This window comes from Lissotriton helveticus, chromosome 4_1, assembly GCF_964261635.1.
Source record: "Lissotriton helveticus chromosome 4_1, aLisHel1.1, whole genome shotgun sequence".
NCBI classification, from domain to species: domain Eukaryota; kingdom Metazoa; phylum Chordata; class Amphibia; order Caudata; family Salamandridae; genus Lissotriton; species Lissotriton helveticus.
The window spans coordinates 702,715,497-702,742,962 of NC_136063.1; the positions used below are offsets into that span (position 1 = coordinate 702,715,497).

Here is a 27,466-nt window from a genome sequence, read left to right on the forward strand (position 1 = left end):
CCTATGGAAAACTCAATGTTAAAAACACGTTTTGGGACCCCCCTTTTTTCTCAGCCCCCCCTTGACGAACCCCCCCCAAATTTTCAAGGGCTGCTCAGAAACAAAATGTGCCATTTTCCTGACAATTTCAGCCAATTCCGTCCACAAACGCCAAAGTTATTAGACATAGAATTTTCAAAAATCCCATAGAGAAAAAATCCTAACTATATATACCTACTGGCGACCGCCAGTAGGTAATATATATATATATATATATTTAGGACCACATTTCATAGAAAATAATTTTTGGGTATAGCTCATAACTTTAGGGCCGTTAGATAAATCTTAACAAAACTTTCCTAAAATAAAGTCCATCCACTTCAGCCTCTTCCTGGAAAGTGTTGGGGCACTCCGTCAAGTGGGGGCTAAGAAAAAGGGGGATGGCAAAATGTTTTTTTCTCCATTCATTTTTCCATAGGAAAATTGAACAGAGATACCGCAACGACTGCTGAATGGAATTACATCAGTTTTAGAAAAAAGCTAGCTCTTGTTCCAGAAAGCGTACATTTTGTAGTTGTTGTAAATCTGTTCAGTAGTTTTTGAGATATGAAGGCTCAAAAACGTTGTATATTTCACGCCGCAGAGGATCCACGGAGCCAACAGATCTTAAGCTTAGATCTGGTTGACTGTCACCACATCAACAAAGATGTGATGGCAGCTATTTTAGAACTCCGGTACTTACTCTTCTGTCCTACAAAAAAGTATAAAAAAACATATTGGAAGGCAGGTTAGGGATACCCTACCCCCATCCCCAAGGCCAGGTGGGGATGTTCCAGAGTTTTTTTTCTTTCTTGGTGCCGCAGGAATGCCCATACTGTTCTGGGCAGGAAACAGCAGTGTCTCAGAGGATGGGGCCCCTGGGACACTGTTTGGATCGGATGCAGGGTATGGAGTCAATGAGCCCAAGCCACTCAGGGAGGGGGGCCCGACACACTGCTAATTTCCTCACATATTACATCACTCTTAACATGCGCTAACTCTATTGATAACATCAATGCAATATCTGAAATTACTTAATTGATGGCAACACTGGGTACGGTGGGGCACAAATTAAAGTTACTGTAGGGCCAGGAGTTACAGTTACTTGAAATACCTATAACTGATTAATTTCTGTGGTTTTGCTTGTTTAAAATAGGATTTCGTAACTGACATTTTCACATAACTATAACATATAAGTGTGGATGTGGGCATTACAGAGCGACTTTATCTGATAGAGACTACTAGCCGCAGATTCCTTCACGTAGAATCATCCCCAGGCGTGAGACTGGATCCGGAAACTTTTTTGCCACAGCATCCCTGCGCGATGGGGGCAGGGTACCAACATGCGACTCCGCCCAGGCGTCGTCCGCGTACGTGACGTCAGCAAGGTCACATAAGACCCGCCCCGGCGCGCCTACGTCAGTTTTTTCCTTGTCCGTGTGCAACGCAGATCCGGTCCTTGCTACGGGCCTATTTCGGGACCCTTTTTTCTCCATTCTTTTGGTGGAACAGTGTGCGAATGCCTTCAGGCTTCAAAACTTGTACGTTTTGTGGGCCTCTTATGTCGGCGACGGACCCACACCTCAATTGTATGCGGTGTTTGGGGGAGGATCACAGCACCACTGACTGCGAGGCCTGTCAACCTTTGAAGCCGAAGTCTCGGCGGGAGCGCCGCATGAACCTACTCTCAGCGCGTCTTTCCAGGTTGACGTCCTCCCCTCGGTCTGCTTCGGCAGACGGCTTCAGGTTTGGCCGTGGTTGTCGTCCGCGCCCATCTCAGATGTCACGTGAGCGTCGCTCCCCGGTGGGTAAGTGTTGCAGTTTGTCCCCAAGGGCTGGGTTCCGGCCTTCCGGGGTCGTGGACTCTCTGTGGGTGATGCGGCCCCGCGAGTCGTCCTATCCACCGTTTCCCGGTGTTCGGGCGTCAAGAGTCCAAATGGAGACATACGCGGCGGCTTTGCAGGCCTCGCTGGCGTCTCCTCCTCCTTTCCCTCCTGGGGCCCTCCGTGGCAACGCAGGCAGCTCCGGCCCCGGCGGCGACTGGTTCGGATCCAGGTTTGGAGGGTGTGGTGGTGTGGCTCCTCTGGGGTACCTCCTTCAGGCCACGGCGTCTCTGTCTCGCCACATACTCCTGCGTGAGTCCATGTGGTCTCGTGGGAGGTTGCCGGGGCTCGCGTCGCATCCAGGAGACCCTCTCGGTCCTTTGACAGGGTGGTTCTGTCTAAGGCCGAGGTGACGCCACTGCGGCGCCGGCCGCAGCTGGACCGCGTGGAGCCACAGGGGTCGGTGCACCCTCCTCGCCCTGCTCCAGGTCGAGGCTGGGTGAGAACCCCTCTCCCCTCTCCGGGCCCCTCTCGTCCTTCTCTGCAGTCGGCCGCCACGACGGGGGGCAAGTTGGAGGTTAAATCGTCCCTGGCACCGCCTCATGGGTTGCTGAGCGATCTGCGCCTCATTCGGGGCCGCGGATGGTGGAGGGCCTCGGATCACTCCCCGGGGGCGTATCGTTCCCCCAAGCGGATGGCTACCTTGGTGGAGGCCGGTTCGGCTCCAGCCCGCTCTGGTCCCTGATGCGGGGCGACTGGGAGGAACCTTGTACGGCTCCACATAGGGGTCGTACCGCGGTTTTGTTTTCGGACGCTCCTTCTTCTCCGGAGGCAGCTTGTATCTTGGTGTCATCCTCCCTGGAGACTGGTCGCCGCGTGGTGTCCTTTTCACCGGCGTCTAAGGGCAGCTCCCCGCCCTTCCTGCGGCAGAGGTGTTTGTCGGAAGAGCGGCAGGTCCCTCATTCGTCGGCACCTTCTGACTTCCAGGTCTGGCCCTTGCCCGCCCCGCTTGGCCTCGGGGACGGCCGCCTACGTTTGAAGCCGTCGCCCACGGAGGAGCTGCTTTGCCCGCTGCGGGGCCCTACGGAGGCGGGTGCGGCCTTCGCTCACACAGTGTCCACAACTGTGGGCATCCTGCATATGGGTGACCCTGTGGCTCATTTTCCGGCGGACCATCTGTTGGAGTTCCTCCACCAGGGCTCTGGTGGGAAGGAGATTCTGCTCCCCTTTGAGGGTTCCCTCCTTTCTTCTTTGACAGGGGCTTGGAGGCGTCCTGCCTCGGGGGATCCGGTGCCTCAGCATCTTCTGCACTGGCATCTCCCAGCACCGCTTGACCTGGTGTGCCTTTTCCCTCACCCCTCGGCCTCCATTCCTCTTTTGCGGAGTGATTTTCCCTCCCTGCCACCACTGTTTTCTCCGCCATCCCGAGAGGCCTGCTGGTTGGACTCTTAGGTGCGTGACATGTTCACCTCGACCTTGTGTGTGTGGGCTCGGGCCTCCTCCTGTTTGTGGGACTCGGCTGAGTCTTTGGGATCCGCAGCGTCCCAGGAGGGTGGTCAAGTGGACTTGAGGCATCATGCGTTGGATGGCCGGGAGCTTGCGGCGTTTATTCTCCGCTCCGGATATCTCAGAGGTGCTGGGCCGGGCTATGGCTTCCTCGGTCGCTCTCTGTCGCCATACTTGGCTTCGGGATGGAGTATTCCCTGAGAATATTCGGGAGAGACTCATTGACCTTCCGTTTGATGGCAGCCTGTTGTTCCATGCCCCGGCCGACTCTGCCATCCAGAGGCTCTTGGCAGGGATCCGTCCTCTTCCTCCTCCTCCTTATCATCCTCCGTCCCCGCCTCAGTGATTCCTGAGTCAGGTTAATTCAGGGCCTTCTTAGGCCGGTTGTTCTGGCTGTGGAGTGTGTTTTCTGGCCATTTGGTCCTTCTTGGGAATTTGGCATTGTTGACTGCTGGACTGCCCCCTTTGTTGATTGTGTAAGTATTGGACTTGTTATGCAGACTTGGCCCTGAGATTAGGCCTTCTGCTTGATTAGGCTGTTTGTCAAGCCTTTCGCGGGGGTGTTTTTTCCCCTGTGGCTCTTTTGTTTGTTCCTCTGTTGCGGAAGTTCTTCCAAAGAGGGTTCTCATGTTGGGGATTATTGTACCCTAGGTCATATGGCTTGCGCTCTGCTGAAGGGTTCTGCTCACCTTAGGGTACCTGTTCTCAATGCCATTTGTGTAGGTTGCTTTTGCTCCTTGAGGTCGTGTGCGCGGCCACTCATGGTGGTGTGCCAGGGCATTTCCTCCTTTCCCTGCTCCTGTCCTGAAGTCTGGGACGCTCTTGTGTTCTCCCTTGCCAGGCGCCGCCTACTTGGCTTTCCGGGGTCCTCGGGCTATTCTTCTTGCTTCTGGCGGCTGACTACCAGCGCTGTTCTGGCTGGCAGGCTGCTCTCCCTCTGGAGTGGGTTCGCCTTATTTTCCCTCGTTGGGCCTTCTAGGCTTCTTCTTCTTCCACTTTCCTGCCTTGGTCTTCAGCGTATGTTATGTTGCCTTGTGGGGGAGTGGGATGCTTCAGCCTCTCTGCCCAAGCCTTTGCTTCCTCTAACGTGAGTGTACGAGCCTCTTCAGCCTTCTTTTCCCTCCCCCATCCCCTTGGGGTCGGTAGGGTTCTGCTTGTGGGGGTTCCCTTCCCTGGCAGGGACAAGGTTCTTCCTGGTCCACAGATCTGGTCCCCTGGGGGGCCCTCTGTTCTGTATTGGCTGGTGGGGTCCTTTCGCAGACGCTCCTTCCCAGGGGGTATTGCTAGGGTATCTATTCTACATGAAGGAATCTGCGGCTAATAGTCTCTATCAGTTGTACGAGTTACTTACCTTCGGTAACGATGTATCAGATAGAGACGATTCTAGCCACAGATTCCTTCACGGCCCGCCCTTCCTCTCCTATTCTGCGAGGACCCTTGGGTTGATCTTCGGTACTCGCCTCCCCGTGGAGGGCTGTCTCTCCTGTGAGTGCCTTCCTTGTTCTTGACAGGTGGCTCCGTCTGGGAGCAGTTCATTCCTCCTTTGGTTCTTGGAGGATGGGGTTCCGGTGCTCCGGTGCCCTGCTGCTCTGGCTACTCCAGGTTTGGGGGAGATTACTTTCTATCCCTGTCCGTCCCTCCCTTCCCTTCCTTCCAGTGCTATCCCTGATTAAGGGTCATCTGGCCTTGTCTTGCCCTTTTCAATTGTGGGTGGTTGCCCTCCCTGTTGGAGTGGCTTGGAGGGTTGTTGTCCCTGTTTGTCTTGGGACTGGTCTCCTTTCTCTAGACGGGAGTGGTAGGTTTACTACTTGTACCATGACTTACGCATGTTCCTTGCCTCTGGGGCACGGGAGTGGGAGGCTGTCTATGTGCTGACAGAGTGGCTGTGCTGGACTCTGCTGGCTCTTTCCTCGTTCCTGTCTTTGGGTTCTACAGTGTTGCCACTATTCTGTGTGGTGTTGTTAGTCACCGCTTCTTTCCACTTTTACTGCTCTTTGCACACTGTTCCCATGCTTCCACAGTTTATCTGGTGATTCTGCTTTGTGCTGCTGAAAAGTTCTCCGAAGAAAATGGACGTAGGCGTGCCGGGGCGGGTCTTATGTGACCTTGCTGACGTCACGTACGCGGACGACGCCTGGGTGGAGTTGCGTGATGTCGCCCCGCCCCCGGCGCGCAGGGTGCTGTGGCAAAAAAGTTTCCGGATCCAGTCTCACGCCTGGGGATAATTCTACGTGAAGGAATCTGCGGCTAGAATCATCTCTACCAGATACATCGTTACCAAAGGTAAGTAACTCGTACGTCAAGATTTGGTCAGCTCTGAACTATTCAGGGTGTGCTGATCCACTTTCATGCTGTTGAAAACAAAATCTTGATTGGGGCTTTGTGTTTAATGGGTGGGGTGGGTCTACACTCCAAGGCTATTGAAAAATGTTTTAAATAAGCAGGCCTGTACTGTAGTGGTTTACCTTTCTTTTGTATTACTCAACTGTGGAATGTGTTATATTGCTTCTTTGTGTAACGTATGACTTTTTAATTGTTCGTTTTTTTTTATTATCACAACCTACATCAAACTGGAAAATGGCAATGTGTTTACCAATTTAGTGTTCCTTAAGGTTGACCAATGTATTCCTTTTAATTCTTTTCTCTAGAGGAGCCACGTTACTTGTCGTCTCAGTCTTATATGGCAGACAGCAGTCTGAGTGAAGAAATGAGTCAATTTGATTTCTCAACTGGTGTCCAAAGCTTTTCGTACAGCTCACAGGACCCCTCAGCTCAGCCAGCTCACAGTAAGAGAAAGGTATGTGTTGATCTTCTTTAATCTGTGTGGGCTATTTAGAGAGTGCAAAGACTGGGGGTGATAAAATAATAGGAATCGGTAGGCATTTATTCAAATTCAAAGAAATTCCTGTATCTAACCACAGACTCCTCACCGTTTAGTTGAGTGAACTTTTGATGTATGATTCTGCTAGCAGGTTCCACACCTATAGAATATCCACACGCCCAAAGCTGTTTCAGAAGAATTAGCAGTAGTTCTCCAGCACCAGGCATTAGCATACAGTTCCGCTTCAGAGTCTGGTTCCACCCAGGACATATTACCGGAGCCATATGGTGCTACCTCAACACTATGATGCCAGAGCGCTTTTTCTCTGCACGGTTTACCGCAGCTCCATAGTGGTTTTTCATGGAACATTTTCACAAAACTTCCAAATGAAGTGCAGTGCTAGGCAGAATGTCACCATTTAAGAGGTCAGGGTTCAAGCCTAGTTGCTCCTACAATGGACAGATGTCCTTTTTGGACCCTCACAAGGTTTTCTTGTGACATTTAGAACAAAAACTCAATGTCTGGTGGCCATTTTGCCAGAAAGGAGCAAAAGGCAAAGTAGTTCATGTGGCCAGTGCACTCCAGATTTGGCCCATTTACTTTCCAGCTAGACAAGCATTTCAAGATAGTCACCCGTTTCCAAGTAAAAAAAAAAAGAGGAAATGCAAAAAGAGGTACTGGTGAAACATCTTCATGCCTAGGTACCATTCCTGCTCCAGAAATAGCTCTCTGTGATGCTCCTTGCCATCAGTAATGGAGTGAGCCAGAGTTAGTTGGCAGCATCCTGGATGAGCAACCATCCCTGGCTCTGGGCCTAGCTCTGATGCAGATTCCTGCTTCAACGTTGAGCCATCCTCCCGCATACCCTCAGTTTATCGCGCAGACCCAGTGCAGGTCATAGCTTTCACACAGATTATGCTGGTGCTCTTCTGGGCACCTTGGTTCCCTCTCACTTGGCGTTGGGCCCTATGAACCAAAGAACCAATGGGGCCTCGTATTGATAAGTCACATCTGGAGGGCCTAACCAAACAGCTGCATTCAAGATTTTGAGCTGGAATGTGTCAGGCAATAGAGCTAAAAGAACTGATGCTATCTGGGTGGATTTTGTCAGACAGCATGATATTATTGCCATGCAGGAAACTTGGGACCCCGCAAGCAGTTTTAGCTTGGATGGGTATGTAAGTTTCGTTATTCCAGCAGTTGCAGGGAAGGTGGGGAGATCAAATGGGGGTCGTCTCTCCCTCTTTTCGCTTAACCTTACAGGTGTTTTAAAAAAACCTGATGCAGACACTAATAATATTTTGATAGTTGAATGGAGTGGTTTTGACCTTCAGAAATATCTAATAATTAATGTTTATAATTCTAATGATGGCTCACAGCACAATGAGCATTTATGTGCTTTGGACCAGTTTTTGTCAGATTTTAAACTTAAACAGAATTATGTACCAGAAGTGATCCTTCTGGACGACTTCAACATACATCCATGTAAATGGGACTGTTTGTCTGGTGAACCGTTTGGGGCTCTAAGTGATGGGGTTCCTCATTTTGAGCATAGTAGGCAGGGAGAGGCTCTCGAGGACCTTTTGTCTAACATGAACCTATTTGAACCCAGCATTGAAAAAGGAGAGGAGCGGGTACCCACTTTTATAGGGTGGGGAGCAATCTCAGTTATCGATTATATCTTTTTATCCCCCGCAGTTTTGGCCAAGACTACAGCTTATAGAGTGGTGATTTCAACCTTTAGTGACCACAATCCTGTCCTGCTGGAGGTAGATTTAGGGAATTTTAGTGGCTCCAAGGTAAATAGGAGGGGGGATCACAGGAGTTTATCCACAAAAGATCAAGGGAGAAGAATCAAATGGGACAGGGTGGTCCCGGAAGCTTTCTTTGAAGACCTCACAATCAAGGCTGAGACAAATTTTGCAATTTGCCTCAATGGTGCGGCCTCAGGCGTTGAGATTCTAGGTGCCTATGCGGCTATATGTAATCAGATTGCGAAAAATCTAGAGGTAGAAAGCAGACCTAAACCTAGGAAAGCACAAAAATGGTTCGATAATAATTGCTCAAGGGTTCATGGAGCCCTACTCTCGGCACTTAAAAAAAGGCCTAGAGATAGAGCTCTAGTTGCATCCCTGCGCAAGTATTATAAAACCGCCATCGCCCTACGTAAACGACAAATTAGAGAGGAGGCGTGGGATGATCTTCAATCCATTGATGTGCTTAGGGACAGTAGGAAGTTTTGGGCAACAATAAATCATCCGTTCTTCTCGGAGCAGGAAAATTTGGAGATGGACTGTGTAATTCCGGCTGAACAGTGGCTTCAACACTTTAAGAATATTTATGGTGAGGGGCACCTTGAATTATCGAAGTGGATATTATGGCTGCTCGACAAGCACACCCCGTTAAATTTGATTTAGCTGAAGTGGAGAGGGCCATTAGAGAAATGTCAAAACATAATGCCCCAGGCCCAGACGGGGTTCCTGCGGACTTATACAGTCTATATCCAAATTTTGAGCAAAATTTTGACTAATGTCTTTAATGCGTCTTCATTAATAGGTGTCCCACCTTCGTGGGCCAGAGCTGTTATAGTCCCAATTTTTAAAAAGGGAGATAGAGGGGACCCCGCCTGTTCTAGGCCAATTTCCCTGTTAGATTCTTCAGAAACTGGGGGATTGGCTTAAGGACAGGGGGGTGCTCTTTAATCTCCAGTATGGTTTTAGAGAACATAGGAGCACCATGGACCAATGCTCAAACTTACATCTTCTTATAAGCAAGTATACCCCGTGGCCAAGGAAGGGCTACTGTACATGGGTTTCATGGATCTCGCATCTGCGTTTGACCTAGTTAATCGTTCAAAACTATGGCGAATCCTCCGGGAACTAGGCATAGATCCCGCCTTGGTAAACTTCTTAAGGACCTTTCAGCCTCAGGGTCACCAGGGAGGGGCGATGCACTGGTCAGTTTAGTTCAAGGAGGGGTGGCAGACAAGGTTGCATTCTGGCACCTCTACTTTTTACAATTTACATCAATGCCCTAGAGGAATCCCTGGGACTGGCTACTTTAGATATTCCGCGTTCAGGGGGAGTGGGGTTTCCGGTTCTCTTGTACGCAGATGACGCAGTATTACTGGCACGTACAGGGCTGGGCCTACAGAGGCTGCTGGATCATTTCGGTAGCTTCATGGAGTCACTAGATCTAAGAGTGAACATCAAAAAATCTCATGTAATGGTGGCCAGAGCAGGAAGTAGGAACATAAAGGCAAAAACATTTACGTGCAGTGGAGCGGAATTACTGAAGGTCCCGGTTTTTACTTATCTGGGGGTCCTGTTAGACGAGAAGGGTAATTGGGGCCCTCAACAGAAGCTCAAGAGTAATGTCGTTGCGAGATCTACGGCAGCACTCCTGGGCTTCTCGAAGAGGTTGGGAGCAAGACCAATGGAGGCAATGCTAAAGATTTACAAATTTAAGTGTTTAGCGATTGCCTCGTATGGGGCAGACCTATGGGGGTATACTGCTCTGAACAAAATCCAAATTGCAGAAAATAGGTTCCTAAGATCACTCATGTCACTTCCCCAGTCGACTCCGACCTATCCCCTACATACTGAATTAGGTATGGGCTATATTTCAGACCACCTAAAAATGGCCCCACTGATATGTTGGGTGAAAACGTGGTTAAATGAGGAAATCACATTAAACCATTTGATTTTAAAAGATTGTGTAGCCCTGGACAAGGCAAATAGGATCCCCTGGCTGAGGTACGTTAGAGCGGCGTGCTTCAGGCTCGGTCGACCTGAATTATACACATCACCTGAGGGCCTAAAAAAAGAGGATATAGGTTGGATTAAACGTAATTTTTTGAACTTGCTGGAGTTGGAACGGGAAAAGCAGGAGCTTGGGAAACCAGGTGTTAGAAACAACTATTTGTTGGCCACTTCCCCATCTATTGAACCGTACTTAGAATTTGTAACCAAGCCTTTCCACCGCTTCCTGTCGGTTAGATTTCGGTTCAATCTAATTTATTTAACCTTAGGTATTTTTCCAAGGTGGGGGAAACCGGAAAATTCAGCACCCTGTTCTTGTGATATGTTCTCTACACAAGATACTCTACATTTTGTGATGTTTTGTGAGTATTATTCAGAGCCAAGGAGTTTTTTTTTACACCCTTTATTACGTGAGGTTGGCTTCGTACAAGTGAGGCTGGCCCTGCTCTATTTGCAAATGCTTAGCAGTATGCGTGTCATCTATAGCGTGGCATGTTTTTTGGTGGCCGCCGCCCGGATTAATAATAATAAGAAAGTTTGTATGTAACCACCTAGTAGGATTCACAGTGGGAAAATGTTTTTACTAATTATACTTGACACAGCATATGATGAACTTTCGTATTGTAAATAGTGTATTGATGAATTGTAACAATCAAACGCATATTAATTATTTCACATATTTTAAACTGTTTTTAGAATGTATGTGTTTTTATTGTTCTTTTATGATTTTAACTAATCGAAATAAAGAATTCTCACTGACTGACTGACTGACTGATAAGTGGTTGGAAGGTCCTTTCCAGATGCCAGTCGACTCATCCTCGAGGCACTCCACTGGCCCCAGCTGGCACTGCATAATCAACCAGAATCCTGCCAGTAGTTCCTCCACCAACACTAAGAAAGGCACCAACTCTGGCACAGATTCAGGTTTTCCACCCTGCACCTCAAACAAAGACCATACTAATCAGCTTAGATAAGACAACTGTAGAGGTTAGTGGAGAAGGCCCAGTATAGGGACGAGTCTCAGCCCAGACCATTGCCCAAGGATGAGTATTGGAAAAAGATGGAGAACATTTTCAGAATGGACGTAGATCACATTCAGATGCCTCAGACTAAACAGCACAATGATGAAGACAACAATCAGGCAGCCAGTTTGCTCTGTCCCACCTACACGGACGCAGCTAATTATTTGACCCTTCAAAATGTGACTGAATTGGACACACCTTTCTTGAGCTTGAATGACCTTCGGGACTGCCCTTTGCAGAGGTAGCATCAATCCTGGTCATTCATTACTGGGGCAGCAGAGGTGCTGGAATCACCTCTACCAATGAATGAAAATAAGCAAATCTCCTTATGGCAATCCTTTAGCCTGTGTTTGCATCCTTGAAACCCTTGCTCCCATTTAACATGGCACTGATGGAGGCTGTTTAGGCAGTCTGGGCCAAACCTTCTTTGGTTTTGGTGCTGAGCCAACAAAGATCCCATGTATGTTGTTTTTGACACTAAGGGCTTCTTAACTTCTCACCCATTGCCAACATGTCTAGTGGTGCAGGCATCACACTTTACAAAACAGATCCCAGGTTCTTCCCAAATGCACATTGGAACTGGTAATGTAAGAAATTGGAGACAATGGCAAAGAAAGCATTCTCCTGAGGGAGTGAGGAGCTCAGATCCATGAACTCCATCTGCTTACTTAACTGGTATACCCTTGCGCTGTGGTATCTAGGGCTTATCCTGGAGCTGAGTCTCCCGGTCTACTTCAAAGACAACTTCTCAGAGATAAGCCCAGATGAGCAGGATGCTATGAAGCAGGTCTGGACACCATGGATTTAGTTACCAAGGTCTTTGATTCCTCTTTAACTATAAGAAACACACCTGGCTTAACTCAACTGGTTCACATGTGGCCTGTGTGGGGAAGGAAATCAAACCATCTGGAGGCCTAGCTGGCCATCATGTTGGACCAGTGGGCCCTACACATTACAGAAAGTGGCCATGACCTTCCCTTCCAACAATCCCCCTGCCCATTATTCCCCAAGTTCTCTCTTACCACGCATACGAAAACATCTTCATTCTCCAGCAGGAGATGATGGCTTTGCAAAAAAGGGCAGTGGAGTTGGCCGTATAACAGGAGATTGGGCAGGCATATTACACCCAACTGATGTTTCATTAACACAAACGCTTTGCCAAAGAATAATGTATCAGTCTCTCTCAACAAACTTTTCATCCATTAAAAGAAAGTCCTCCGTAATCAACAATAACCGATGGACAAAAGCATAAACATACAAAGCCTTCATTTGCAGATTCTTCAGCTTGAGAATTATTCTTACAGTATTTATAATTTACAAACACCTGTACAATTATACACATTTGCAAATCTTTTGGCCAGACAGCACAGTGATCTGCATCTAATTCACGTCCTCCAGGTCTTGAACTCCTTCCTTCACAAGGAGCAGTTCTAGATGCTGTTCCTTGTTCAGTTGCTGTTAGCAATAGACTTACAAGATGTGATGGTGTCCCCCGACTTGCTTTGTGCACTTAATTGTACTGATCTTGCAGTTGCACAGAAAGTACCTGTGTTACAGGGTAAGTTGCATCCAGTACGTGTTTGAGGTCATTCCGGTTGGATTAACATCAGCACTAATGGTCCTCATATCTGTGTGCGTAAGGGATCTCCGTTTTCCAGTGCCTGTATGATTGGTTGCTCAAGACAGGCTCTCTGCATCTGGTGTCAGAGAAACTGAACACCACATAACTCCTGCTGTTCAACCTGGGTTCCTCTGTCAAGCTACCCAAGTCGCACCCTTTGTTCATAGGGGCAGTATTGGACATTAGGTCTTCCAGAGCTTTCCCCTCTTCCCAGAGTTTTCGGATGCTGTACCTCCTGGTACTCATGGCTTCCTGTAAACCGTTGGACAGACAGACAGTCGCACACAGACACACACACACACACACACTTCTCCTCCTCCTCCCCCCAGTGTTGCCTCTGTCTACAATGTTTCTGAAATTGGGTGGATCTGATGGGTATAATCAAGATTGCTCCCAGAACCTACAACACATCTCCAGGAGTGTTTAGTAGAGGAGAATCTGTTTTGTGAAAAGTCCTTTTGCAAACCACCACCAGAGGTCGCTACAGAGTTGACGGATGCCTCCTCCTTAAAGTGAGGTTCGTAACTAGGGGGGTTGCTGATCGAAGGCTTATGGTCTACATATCAACTTGCTCAAACTGTGGGTGTTATGTCTGGCTCTCAATGCCTTTTTGACAGTTGTTTTTGGCCAGCCTGTTCAGATGGACAACACAATGGCGATGTGGTGTATGAACAACCAGGATCTCCTTCTATAGTGGGAAGCTCTGACACTGTGGACCTGGGCTCAGACACATGAGATCTCGCTAGTTGCCAACCATCAGGCTGGCTCTTTGAATTCAAGAGTTAACAGCCTGAGCCTGTGTCATCAGGCCAACCATAAGTGGTGTCTCCACCCTGAGGTGGTACAGATTATCTTCGCCCTTGGGAACCAACCCCTTTCTGCACCGCGGTCCATACGGCCCCCTGCCAATTTTTTTAATTGACCCAGTGAGGTGGTGGTCCCGGGGGCTTCTAGAAGCACAGGAGGGGGGGCCATGCGCCCCCCTTCCTTTATTAAAAACAAAGCCCCAGGGAGGTGGTAGTCCCCGGGGCTTCTAGAAGCCCAGGATGGCGTCCGCACTGCCCCCCTCTATTGTTTTAAAAAGAAAGAGCCGGGTATAGTTGTCCCCAGGGCTCAAAGACCCTGGGGGTGGGGGGGTCCCTGTGTGTCCCTCACCTTTTTTTATAAAATGCCCCCAAGACCTGGCCCACTTGGGGGCCCTTTTGAAAACAAGTGCGAAGCCTAAGCTTGTTTTGCTTTATTTTTTCCCCACGCTTTTTTGCCCTGCTGGGGTCCCTTTGGGACTCCAACACTTGGTGGTCAGGGTATTCCTACCCTGCCCTTTTTTCTTTTTTTTCCATTTTTTTCTGGTACTTGTCTGAAGCAAAGTCCCAAGATGGCTGCCAACACTTGCTGGTTGAAGTGTTGGCAAACAATCAGAGCTCTGCACAAGCTTATTATTACTTGTGGAGTCGTTGTGATCCCATATAATCAAATTTGTATTACTTTTCATTTCTCAACCTACTGAACCGATTTACACCAAATAACTGAAAGCATGATCTGCGTAACCAAATCTGCCTTTCTCCCAAATTTGGTGTAATTCTGTCCCTCAGTTCAGGCTGTAGTCATGATTAAAACTCCTATGGGAATTATCATTTTTTTACCTCAACCCCCACCCCCCTCCTTTCTCGGCCCCCCCCCCCCAAACTTTTGGATCACCCCAAAACTTTCCATACACAAGACTCACTATGACACTTTTTTGGGAACTTTTCGTGAAGATTCGTCAAACGACACTAAGGATATAGGCAAGTCAAAGAACGCTTTTCCTATGGAAACATCGTCCTAAGTAGAACTACCTACCGGCGACCGCAGCAAGTAATATATATATATATATGTGTATGTATGTGTAAATAATCATACCTTTATCTATTTTTTATACATCCTTTTATATAGTTATCACTATAGACTGTCATATTATGCTGCCTTTCTTAGGAGGGAGTGTGTTTTTTACTTACGTTGCTGCGCTTCCCTAGTGTCCGAGAGGGACCTTCACTTGTTGGTTGCTTTGCAATTCTCAACCTTTCCTCCCCTGTGGGTTGTACATTGAATAGTCCCAGAAGGCTCACTTCTCTTGCAGTGTTTCCTCTGGCCACAAGTGGTCTATGTCCACAATTATTGTAACTGTTTACAATGCTTTTCTTAAAGCATTGATTGGTGCTCTGTTCATCACTTATTTCTATGGCAGGGATCCTGAGCTTAGTGGTTATAGGTATTGTCCTTGGCCTTCAGCCCTGTCCACTAATGGTCTGGTTACCACTAGGGAGATATGTTCTTTCCAGCACCTCTTTATTATTCTACTATGGGTGGCTTTTTCCTTGTTTTTCCATAGTTATGGATTTCAGTTCTGTACTGGCTTTCCACAATATTTCTGGTGGGATATCTTCTTTCCTCACCTGCCTTCCTGACAGCCGGTCACTCTCTCTGTCTTCTATAACAGACCGGCTAGTCCTAGTCATGGATCTTTAGTGAGATCAGTTCGCATACCCACCTCCAGGGATTGTATTGCTTGGGTATCTAATTCAAAGGTAAGGAATTTGCGGCTAGATGCCTCTGTCAGATGAATAAGTTACTTACCTTTGGTAACGCCTTTTCTAGTAGAGACAGGATCTAGCTACTGATTCCTTACTGAAACACCCATCCTCTTCGCTCTGGTTTACCGGTTTGTCTACCAGATCCCTTTCTGAGCACTTGCATGCCTTTCTTTTGTTTTCTAAAGAAAACAAGACATTTTACAAAAAGAAGATTTTTTGGGCACACTGTTTTCATAACCAATTTTTATAGTGGCTCCGTGTTTTTTGTTTTTTTGTTTTCCCTTTTTATTAGCAATAAACATGAAATAAACATAACAATGCATTGGAAATAAATCGACAGTATTACAATGTGTTGGGAGCAAGGGATGTCTGGCAACAGGATATAAGCAGAGTATGAATAGCCGGGGCTTAAGAGGGATCCGGGGCGTCGGAGTCAGCCCGCCTGGCTGGAGGAACACAAATATCTCCCCGATAGGCGTTCCACGGTCCCCATATCTTTGTCCATTTCTCAGGGCAGCCCCTCGCCACGTAAACCGCCCGCTCCCTGAACATACACCAATCGAGATCCTGTGACTACTTTGCACGCCGAGGTGGCTGAGTGGCCCCCCACAGCTGCGCTATGTTACGTTTCGCGATCATACAGGCAAGCGTGACCCATTGCTTCAATCAGACCTCATGGATATCACGCCAATAAGCCTGGATGGAGTTACAGTGCCACAGAATGTGGAGAAATGTAGCAACCTCCCCACATCCCCGCTTGCAGTCACCATTCGTTGTCCACCCCATTCTCACCAACCCAGGACCGGTCACATAAGACCTATGCAAAACCTTTAACTGCACCAAACGCAATCTCATTTGCACCGCTACAATCCTCGGGGAGGAGACCGCTTCAACCCAGTCCTCATCATCAAGTTCCAACCCATCAGCCGCCCAAGCCCCTCGGAGAGACTGCAATGGATCATCCATGTGGTTAATTAGTTTACGGTAGATCAGGGAGATCGTCTTAACTGGCAGGTGTCCATCTAAGACACGATCCTCGAGGGGGAGGCGTCTGGGAGGGAATCCCCCAATGGAATGTGAGACGTTAGGGCATGTCTGACCTGCAAGTAGCGAAAGTGTTCTCTAGCGTGGAGGTGGTGGCTTCCTTGTAATGCTTCAAACGTCAGCATCTCCCCCTTCCCCCAAACATCTTTTATTTGGCTGAGCCCAATCAACTCCCACTTGTCAAAACCTTTGGTAGTCCACAAACCACCCAAAGTGGCAGAGTCGAAAAGAGGGGTCGCAAGGGTCAGCCGTCCCTCCCAACCCAGGCACTTATTAGCTGCATGCCAGACTCTCACCGCATGCAAAGTAGGGCCCGTGAGGGAAAAGCGCCCCGGCCGATGGTATAGCGGTCGGAGAAGGTTTCCCCCAGGGGACAGGCAACGATCCATGGCGTACCCAGGGTCGTTAGAAAGACCATAAACTATGTGGTTGATAGCCGCGAGTTGGGAAGCCCAATAGTATTTCCGTAAATCGGGGAGACCAATACCGCCATCATACCAGGCGAGGGTAAGTTTAGTGTAGGCAATGCGGGACCTGCCACCCCAAAGGAGGGATCTCTGGAGCGTCTCAACCTCCCTGAAGTACCTGGTAGGCACCAAGTCCATAGTGTTTTGGAGAACGTACAGAAAGCGGGGAAGAGCCAACATCTTAAAGAGCACTGCCCTACCCAAAAGAGACCACGGTAATGCCCGCCAACATTCCACATCGGCGCGCAGTCTAACCAATGGCGGTTGCAAGTTATTTGCGTACCGTGTCTTGGCATCAAGGGAAACGTAAATACCGAGATACACAAAACCGGTAGTAGTCACCTGGAGCGGACAGTTCTGCGAATCACCGGTGGAGCGCCCGACAACATCAACATCACAGATTTCGACCAATTTATAGTGAATCCCGAGAATTCACCAAACACCCTGAGAATGTCGAGGAAGACATCAAGGGAGGAACGGGGCGTAGACAGATAAAGAAGCACATCATCAGCATATAGAGAAATCTTATCTTCCCACTCAGGGGACCACCGCAAGCCGCGTATCATCCTTTCCCACCGAATCCAAGCCGCAAGGGGCTCCAGAGCTAATGCGAACAGAAGGGGCGACAACGGACAACCCTGGCGCGTCCCCCTTTCTAACTCAAAATCGCCTGATTGACAGTTGTTCACTATGACTCGGGCCAAGGGAGCAGCGTAGAGTAAACGCACCCATCCGATAAATTCCGGCCCGAAACCCAATTTTTCCAACACAGCGAAGAGATACGACCACTCAATTCGATCAAAGGCCATGGTGGCATCAAGGGACACAAAGGCCGCGGATTGTGTCAATGTATGTGCTCTACCTAGGACGCCATGCAGGCGTCGCAGGTTGAGGGCGGTGTTACGGCGTGGCATAAAGCCCGACTGGTCCGGATGCACTAAAGTAGTAATCACCTTGACCAGCCTGATAGCCAGCAGCTTAGCCAGCACCTTAGGCTCCACGTTGAGCAGAGAAATAGGACGATAGGAGGAGGGAGAAGTACGGGACTTACCCGGTTTGGGAATCACAACAACGTTAGCAATCCGTTGATCATAGGGGAGAACCCCGACCTCCCGACTTTACAGAAACATAGCACGTAGATAAGGCGCAACCTTCTGAGCATTTAATTTGTAAAGTTCAACGGGGATACCATTGGGGCCCGTCGCCTTACCTGAGTGAATACTCCTAATGGCTCCCCCAAGTTCGTCATCCGTAAGCGGGGAGTCCAAATACTTCCGGTTGTCATCCGACAAGACCGGCATAATAATATCTCGGAGCAGCTCCGCGTGTTCAGAACAATCATGCACATCCGACGAAGAATAGACGTTTTTATAATAAGAGCCAAAAGAGTCAGCTATCAATTGCGGATCAGTCACAGTCGCAGAACCATCAATCTCAAGGACCAACCGGGATGCGCGATCACCCCGTTCTAGCCAGGCTATAAGCTTACCGGCCCTGTCACCATGCTCGTAAATTCTACTCTGAACATCGTTATTTTGCGTCACCGCCGACTCCCTAGACAATTCACGATATTCGTCCTGTTTAAGACGCAGGTGATGTCGGACCTCAGCCGACGCTCGAGTCGCGGCCTCCCTCTCCAAACGTATAACCTCCGCCTCCGCCGCCGTTATGTCTGCCAAACGCCTCTTCTTCTTACTGGCAATGAGAGATAGCGCCTCACCATGCAGGACCGTTTTATAAGCCTCCCACAGTGTCAACCGTCCCCCCGATTATGCTGGAAGTAACGCTCGGAGGCACCACACAATTCCTTCTTAATAACGGGGTCACGAAGATGCCAAGCATTAATAGGTGCAACCCTGCCAACCATAGGCCGTCCCAATTCAACACGGACCCAGACCGGGGAATGGTCAGATATACCTCCACCCAAATGGCGCGCTTCCCGTACACTATCAGCCATCGCGGCCGGTAAAACAACGTGGTCAAGCCGTGACATGGATCCATGAGCAGCTGAAAGATGGGTATAACTCCTAAGTGTAGGGTTCAAGAGGCGCCAGGCATCGACCATACCCAAGGAATCTAAGAAGTCACCTAGCCACTGGCGTGCCGGGGGCAGCGTCCTCGGCGGGACACGATCAAGGTCACCATCCAAAACAGTATTAAAGTCCCCACCCAATAGCAGAAGGCCCAGCGGGAGAGAAAGGAATATATGGGCAAGGTCTTTAAAAGTTGCGGACTGGAGAGCAGAGGTACATAAACAGAAAGGAAAGTCACCACTTTGCCCCCCAGCCTTCCGGATACCCCTACATATCTGCCCCTCTGATCAGACCAAGTAGCATGTACATCGAAAGGAAGGGCCCTCCTCACCAAGATCCCCACCCCTCGCGAGCCCGTTGTAAACCCGGCGTGTGCAATCAATTTATAACCCCCTCTATGAAGCGCCATACAGTGATTGCCCACAAGATGCGTTTCCTGGAGAAGCACGACATCAGGCGAGTGGCGCCTGATAAACTGGCTAACCATGCCCCTTTTGATCTTGTCCCCCAAACCATTTACGTTCCAACTCAACACCCGAATCCCCAACCCCACTGAAGAGCCAGACATTCACCCAACTCCCTCGCGCATGCGCACATCATTCGAGTCCCAATGCAATGTGAAACGAAACTGTAAACAAAAACCCTGCAACAACCCACCTCCCCAACTCAAAGGACCGCCCCCCTCCCTGCACCCCTGCATCAGGACTACGCCCCAAACCCAACTAGCAGTGTGCCTGTCGCCCCACCCAACAATGGTTACTAAAAGTAGGAAGAGGAGGTGCCTGCCATGTAGTCCGCAACCCGACCCCCAAGAATAAACATCCCGGAAGACAGGCAACACAGTCCAACATAACGCGAATACAGTGCAATAAAAGGCCATTCCCTCCCCCCCCCCCATATCAATAATAAATGATAATCAAATGAAAAAGTTCCTCATTCCGGGTCTTGCTGCTTGTCCTCTGTGTCTAGCTGGTGTTCCGCCGTGTCATCCGGTCTAACAGTATCCAACCAGTCCGATGCCACCTCGGCTTTGTCAAAAAACCATGTCCGATCGTCCACTTCGACTCGCAGCTTGGCAGGGTACAACATAGAGTATCTGATTCCTTTGTCTCTCAACCTCCGGTTGACCTGAAGGAAGCTCTGTCTCATCTTTTGCACCGCTTGAGTAAAATCTGGGAAAAAGGACACTGTGACGTTGTCGTACCGCAGAGGGCCATCCGTCCGCGAGGCCTGCAGAATAGCATCTCGGTCCCGAAAGTTCAGCACCCTAGCGATCATGGGTCGAGGTAGCGCGCCCACCTTTGGCTGCCCCCTGGCACTCTGAGCCCTTTCCACCGTGAAAAATGTACTGAGGCCCTTAGGTTTCAGGTGCTTAAGAATCAGGTCCTCAACAAATAGGTCTGGCGCAGGCAATTCCGAGTTTTCAGGAACACCCAAAATGCGGACGTTATTTCGACGATTTCGACCTTCATAATCATCGAGAAGCCTCCTAGTCTCCGCCCGGGCCGCCTGAAGAGCGCGGACCTCTCTCTGCAGCTCAGCGGTATCGTCTACCAGGCTCGAAGTCAGGATGTCGAGGCATTTCACTTTCTCGCTCGTCTTAGCATGATCCGTGCGCAATAGGTTAAAGTCAATCTTAACCGAGTCAAGCTTATGATCGAGCGCGTCCATTCTAGTCACCATAGATGTTTCGATTCGGTGACCACATCCATGATGTCCTGCAAAGAAGGCTCCACGCCAGCTCTCGGTGGGGTGGCTTCAGTAACTGGCAGCTGCTTCTGGTCAGCCGGGGACCCCTTAGGAATAGTATATTTGTCCAATTTATTGGACTGGACGGATCTCTGAACTCTGCTGCCCTTAACAGGAGGTTTCTCCGAGTCCGCTCTGGCAGCCATGACGGGCGACCTCCGGGGGCCCAGGAGACCAAGCTAGCGATAAGCAGGAGTAGACTCAAAAGCGCTCAGGGGCGAAATCGCGAGTCCTCACGCCAAAATGTGGGAGCCCCCTCCGAAATGGTCAGCGCCGACAGTCAATTCAAAAGGCGGGTCGAGGCGGGGTCACCACTTCCGGTAGACCATGCCGTTGTTGTCGCATTAGGTCCCGGCCACCAATGACACCAGAGTCCGCCGTTCCGGCGACGAGCAGGCCCAAAATTTCGGACAACGATTTGAAGGGGTAGAAATGGACCCTTCGAGCCACAATTTCACCAGGACATAGCCACACTAATCATCCATCGAAGGTTGTCCTCGGGTAGCAGGATATATGACAGGATAGACGAGCGGCGGAGCGGGTCACACGGAGCTACACGATCACGCGGCCATCTTGGTCCCGCGCTAGGCTCCTCCTCCGGCTCCGTGTTTTTAATGCAGAAAATAGTCATGGAAGAACGTGATGTCAGGGAAGGGCTTATGTGGACTCTATCAACGTCACATCCGGTGGAAAGTGTCACTATGGAGTTTCTCAACACCCTCAACCGATGCACAGTGGCACTACCGTAGAGGATTTTACGGATCCAGTCTGGCAACTGGGGATAATTCAAAGTTGGGGGAATCTGCGGCTAGATCCTGTTTCTACCAGATAAGGCTTCACCAAAAGTAAGTAACTTGTTCATTCAGCTCCCTCTGGTGTTCCTATGGGCCCAAGTTTCCTAGAAGGCCTTCAGTTGTCTACCACTGGCAGATCCATCCCAGGCCAATATGCCTTTTGACCCCGCTTTGGGGCCTCACATGACTCCAAGGTGGATGTTGGATGCTTGTTCAACTTGTCAGCCAGCGCCAAGATCCTAATCGGGTCCCCATGCATTGACATAGATGTTAGAGGAAGAACTGATTGTCCTTTCAAACTCTGAAGCGAATAGCTTCTCCTCTACCCCAGTCGCTTCTACTTCGACTGCAAACACCTTTACTGTTGCCCCATCGCGACTCCAATGGGACATTAATTACTACTATAGACACATTTTATGGATCCAGATCCCCCATGATGGCGATGATCGAGATGACGATTCACGACTTTACGAGGAATAATTCTGTTTTTAGATCTTCAAGATGCCAGTGGGCTTGATAAGTGCTCTGACGTCACGGCCTGAACTCTCCACCTATCCCTTCCACATTAGAGTTAGCATCTTTTACATTGGTAGTTAGAAGGGCTGTGGAAGTCCAACTGTCCTCAGTAGAGCTAAAAACCAATGTTCTGCAGACCGGGCATACTTTTTCTGAGGCACTCCTCCCATTCAATGACTCTCTAATAGATACTTAAATGAGCACATCGACCAAGCCGGGATCTTTCCTGTCTGTGAATAAGCAAATTGCCAAATGGTACAGACCTGCTCCAAGGACCCATCTTCCCTCCTCCAGTACCCTACTTCCAACAGTGTTATGGTGCAAGCTTCCACGAGCAGGCTGAACCCTAACTCTTTACCTAGAAAGCCCCCAGATAGGGAATCTAACCACATGGAGTCCTATGCAAGGATATTGTTCTCATCTGCCGGCCTAGCTATCAAATTAGTCTACTCCAGGCGCCTCTGAGAACATTACTTGCATGCTTTATGGTACATGGTAAGTGAAATCTTATATGTGCTCCCTGTTGAGTTTCATGCCAATTTGTTTGCTTAAATTGTACAAGACACTGCAAAGTACGTCATCAGATTGGGGCTGGACACCACCAAGTGCCTGGATATAGTATTTGGTAACACCATGGTGCTTCCCGATTTGGCCCTAAAGCACTTCAAAGAAAGCGAAACTGCAGCGCGCTCCCTTGGGCTTTCAATGCTGTGTGGCGGTATCCCAAACAGGACTGTGCTCTTCAAGGGGCATCCAGTAGATGCAGTGTCAAGACCTCTCTGTGCTTTTCAGGTAGAGGTCAGGGAACAGGTGGACAACATCCAGACCCTCAGCGGCATTACAATACCCAGACAGCTACCCTCACCCCTCCCCATCTGAAATGTCCAAACTCCTTTAGCTTGTCCTCTTTAGCACATTCTCACTCTGTTGGACATAGGATATGTTATTACCTTCATGGGTGGCAAAGAGTCACATTGAACAGACAGGTGCTTCAAATTGTTCAGGATGAATATGGCCTACCTTCCTGGTCCGCCCTTCCTCTATACAACACAGTGACTCCTGGTGGACCACTTGTATATTCTCTAAAGGATAGTCCAGGCCCTTTTGGGCAAGGATGCCGTTGAGAGGTTGCTGACATCAGAAATAGGGATTGGATGCTACTTCTGTTATTTTATGGTGCTAAAGAAGAACCGAGGACTTACATTTTAGATCTTTGCCCACTGAACTTCTTCCTCAAAAATTACAAGTTCAAAATGCTTTCTCCAAATGAGAGGAACCGGGAGCTTTTTAAGCAGGTCCTGCACACGTACTCCCAAACGACGGATAGGTATAATCGATCGGTGTGCAGTTCCTAAGTGTAAGTGTCCAGTTCTGTGAAAAAAGTGCCCTCACACTCCCTAAACATATTTTACTACCACATTGCACTCACTACACTACTTATTCCACATACCCACACGCACCAAACGGCTTCACCAAAAAGATCTCTGCCAAAGAGACCCGAACACTCCCACTTACACTTAGGAACTGCACACCGATCAATTATACCTAGCCCTCGGTTGGGAGCATCCATCTGATCACCTCCCCATGTCTACTTAAATACGCGGGGATGACAACACGTCCTTCAAAAACCAGAATAACGGAATACAAGAGTAACATTAGATGCAAGAAAACAAACTCCAAGATGTGTGCCCATTTTACTACAATGTGTCACACCGTCAATGACTTACACTGGACTATCCTGAAATCCCATCCCCAAATAAGCCCTCTTTAGGAAGAAGCAAAACTGGGTGTTTAAGCTCTCCTCCCACATTACAGGACTCAATGACGATATCCCCTGGGGTGAGCTAGACTAATCAGAACATCAATATGCTTTACTGATGCCTGCCCAACCAGACTGAGTGGGGCCACACATAATCAGGTGGGACTAGAAAAAAACAAATGTCCAACTAGATCCCCTCACGCTCCTCTGTAAAAACTTGGCACAGAGGCAACTCCGCCCGAGGGCAACTGGAATAGTTGAGGGACACACACATCTGAAAGAAACACGTTAGTTAGATTCCTTACCTTAGAATATCCCCAGGCGTCAGGCTGGATCCGGAAAGTTTTGCGTAGCAGTACCCCTGCGCGTCAGTAGGCGTCGTCTGCGGCTCCGTGTCCGTCGTCTGTGTCGTTGGCGCCGGGATGACGTCGTCGGAGTACTTAGACGCCGCCCTCGCGCGCTGACGTCAGTTCTTCTTTTTCCGCACCAGCAAGCGCAGGTCCGGAAAAAGCAGTACCTTAGTCACTTTTTGACTAAACTTTATCGATCCTTTTTGAAATTTGTTAAAAAAATTTGTAAAAATTTTTATTAAAGAAGAAAACAAAATACAAGGCAATAAGAACAGTATACAAGGACATGCGTTCACATAGGAGGACACCTAGGCACAATATTATATAGCAATTCAATAGGACATATTGTGGGGAGGGGGTCAGCAGTGAAAAGAAACTGAAGGATGACAGAAAACCATACAATACATGGAATCCCGGATTAGGGGGACAGAGGGACATCGGGGCTGTCCACAAACGGAGGTGCACATAGATTTCCACGGTACGCATTCCATTGGCTCCAGATACTATTCCATCTTCTAGGTTTGCCCGGCGCCACATAAACAGTCTTCTCCCTAAACATGCACCAGTCCATATTCTCCATCCATACCGATAACGTGGGCGGGCGCTGGGAACCCCACAATTGCACTACATCCCTTTTGGCAATCATATTCCCAAGGGTCGCCCACTGCGTCTGGGTCACACTATAATCATTCGGCTCCCACACATTCAACAGGCACCGCCTGGCCTCGGGCTGCAGCACCACCCCCGTGACTCTACCCATCACTGCATGCACATTATTCCAGAACTGCACCACCTCCGGACACTCCCAAAGTATATGTAGAAAAGTGCCAAGCATCCCACAACCGCACTTGCATAACCCATCCGAGGAAAAACCCATGCGAATCAAGTGTGGACCAGTGATGTATACACGATGTAAGATCTTGAGCTGAGCTGAACGAAACGGAGACGGGCAGGAATCGCGACCTCCTTAGGCGAGGATAACGCAGCCTGCCAATCATCGTCGTCCAGCTCCAAACCGGTCCAGACCTCCCTAAGACGCACTAACAGATCCATTCGGGTGTTGATCAACTTCTTATATACCAGGGAAATGGTACTGTCGGGGACTTGGCCGTCAAGGAGCCTGTCTTCAAGGGGGGAGGATTCGGGGACGACAGTACCCGCATGGAGAACCGAGCTCAGGGCATGGTGAATCTGCGTGTATCGGAAGAATTCCCTGTCACTCAATTTATATTCCGTCTGCAATGCCGCAAAGGTCTTGATTCCGACCTTGACCCAGAGATCGCCCACGCAGCTAATACCAATCACGTCCCATTTGTCAAACCCTTTCGTTTTACAGAGACATCCCAGCCTTTCAGAAGCATATAAGGGGGTTGCACGAGTCAATCGATCTTCCCAACCCACAGACGCATTCGCAGCATGCCACACTCGTACAGCAATCTTGGTAGGACCAGATAAATCCCTGCCCGCCGCCTTCGAGTAAAGCGCCCTTCTGTAGTCCCCACCCGGTAGCAAATACTTGTCCATCACGTACGCCGGGTTAGGAGCAGGCGCATATGTCGCATAATTGATCGCACTCAGTTGCGAGGCCCAATAGTAACGCCTCAGATCCGGTAACGCAATACCCCCATCATACCAGGGAAGAGTGAGTTTGGCGAGGGAAATACGCGAACGTCCATCCCAAATTAACCGTCTCTGCAGGCTCTCAATCTCTCTAAAGTAGCTCGCCGGAATAATATTGAACGTATTCTGAAGTGCGTACAAAAACCTCGGCAGGGCCATCATTTTAAAAAGGGCCGCGTGCCCGAGCGGCGACAGCGGCAACCCGCGCCAGCGCTCAACGTCAAGTCTCAATCTTTGAAGGGGGGGGAGCAGATTATGGGCGTAGCGAGCCGCAGGGTCTAAAGATATAAAGATCCCCAGGTACTTAAAGCCCGTCGGAGAGACCGGAATGGGGCATCTGCGAGGCAAGAGAGGGGGACCACCCGAGAGCACGTATACACAGGATTTAGTCCAGTTGATAACAAGGCCATAATTTTTCCCAAACGAAGTGAGCACATCGAACAGAACATTCAGAGATTTTCGGGGGGATGTAAGGTACAGTAAAATATCGTCCGCGTAGAGCGAGACACGATCCTCAAAGTCCGGGGACAACCGAATCCCTTTAAGCGAGGGATCCCAGCGCAGCCAGGCAGCCAGCGGTGTACGGGCAAGTGCGAAGAGCAGTGGTGACAATGGGCAGCCCTGCCGCGTGCCTCTCCCGAGAACAAAAGACGCCGAGACCCGACCATTCACCACTACCTGCGCGAGCGGCCCTGCATATAAAAGTTTCACCCGGCCGATGAACCCCAGGGCCGAATCCGAATTTCACAAGAGCGGCCCAGAGATAAGGCCACTCAAGAGTATCGAAGGCCATCGTAGCATCTAAGGACGCCAAGATGGCTGGTTCACGAAGTGACGCCGCCCTCGCGAGAACACTGTGCAAGCGCCGTAGGTTGAGCGCCGTGTTACGATGCGGGATAAAACCGGACTGATCCGGATGGACCAGGTCACTGATAACGTTCACGAGGCGGTTAGCTAATACCTTAGCCAGAATTTTCGGTTCAGCGTTTAGAAGCGAGGTCGGTCTATAAGACGAGCAGAGATCCCGTGGCTTCCCTTGAATTGAATTGAAAAGGTTCTTCTATAGCGCATGGCTACTCGGAAGCATCCCAGCGCTTGATATTGAGCAGAAGGAGGTGGCAAGGAAACTACAATATAGGAACCAGCTTATCTATATCTTGGGGAACAGTGCTGTTTTTAGTTTTTTTCGGAATGCGGGCAGGTTGGGTTCTTGACGAAGTGGGAGGGGGAGGGCATTCCAAAGCATGGCTGCATTTCGCGAAAAGAGACGGTCCCCTGAACGGGCTCTGTTGGTCCTGGGAATTATGAAAAGGTTTTGTTGTTTAGAGCGAAGATCCCTAGATGGTTTATATGGTCTAACCATATCGTTTAAGATGGGGGGGCCATTCCCATAAAGAGTTTTATGGACCAAACAGAGGGTCTTGAAATGGATCCGTTCCTTTATTGGGAGCCAGTGCAGGGTCCTTAGCAAAGGTGCCGCTGAAGTACGACGGCTGGTACCAGTGAGTAGCCTTGCTGCGGAGTTTTGGGCAGTCTGAAGGTGTCGAATGACTGAAATGGGGGCTCCTAGGTAGAGTGCATTCCCCTTCCTTGTGAATCACTACAATAGTAGCAAGACGTTGGTCACGAGTGAGGGAGCCAGAATCGCGGGACTCTAGAAACATATCACGAAGATATGGAGCTAGTTTGTTCGGGCACAATTTATACAGTTCAATGGGCAGACCATTAGGGCCCATGGCCTTGCCAGAACGGATTGAGCGAACGGCGGCAGCCACCTCGTCAGCCGACAGCACCGCGTCCATTAGGTCTCCGTCAGCCACAGACAGGCAGGGCAATGTAATATCGCGAAGCAGCAAATGAGTCAGCTTCCGGTCTGTCAGAGACCGGAGCATACACAGTTCGGAAGTGTTTCGCAAAGCATTCAACAATCGCAGCTGGGTCAGTCACACACACTCCATCAAGGTTCTCAATCACCGGGACTACACGACTCGC

General features: G+C 49.4%; 1 protein-coding gene across 1 annotated transcript in view; it reads left to right on the forward strand.

The window, feature by feature from the left end:
- Positions 1 to 27,466, forward strand: part of PRKDC (protein kinase, DNA-activated, catalytic subunit) — a 3,158,350-nt gene that overhangs the window by 1,155,834 nt on the left and 1,975,050 nt on the right. The window contains exon 46 of the mRNA XM_078687323.1: positions 5,996 to 6,144. Within this exon, the coding sequence (XP_078543449.1) occupies positions 5,996 to 6,144 (149 nt within the window). The remainder of the gene's footprint in view (positions 1 to 5,995; positions 6,145 to 27,466) is intronic.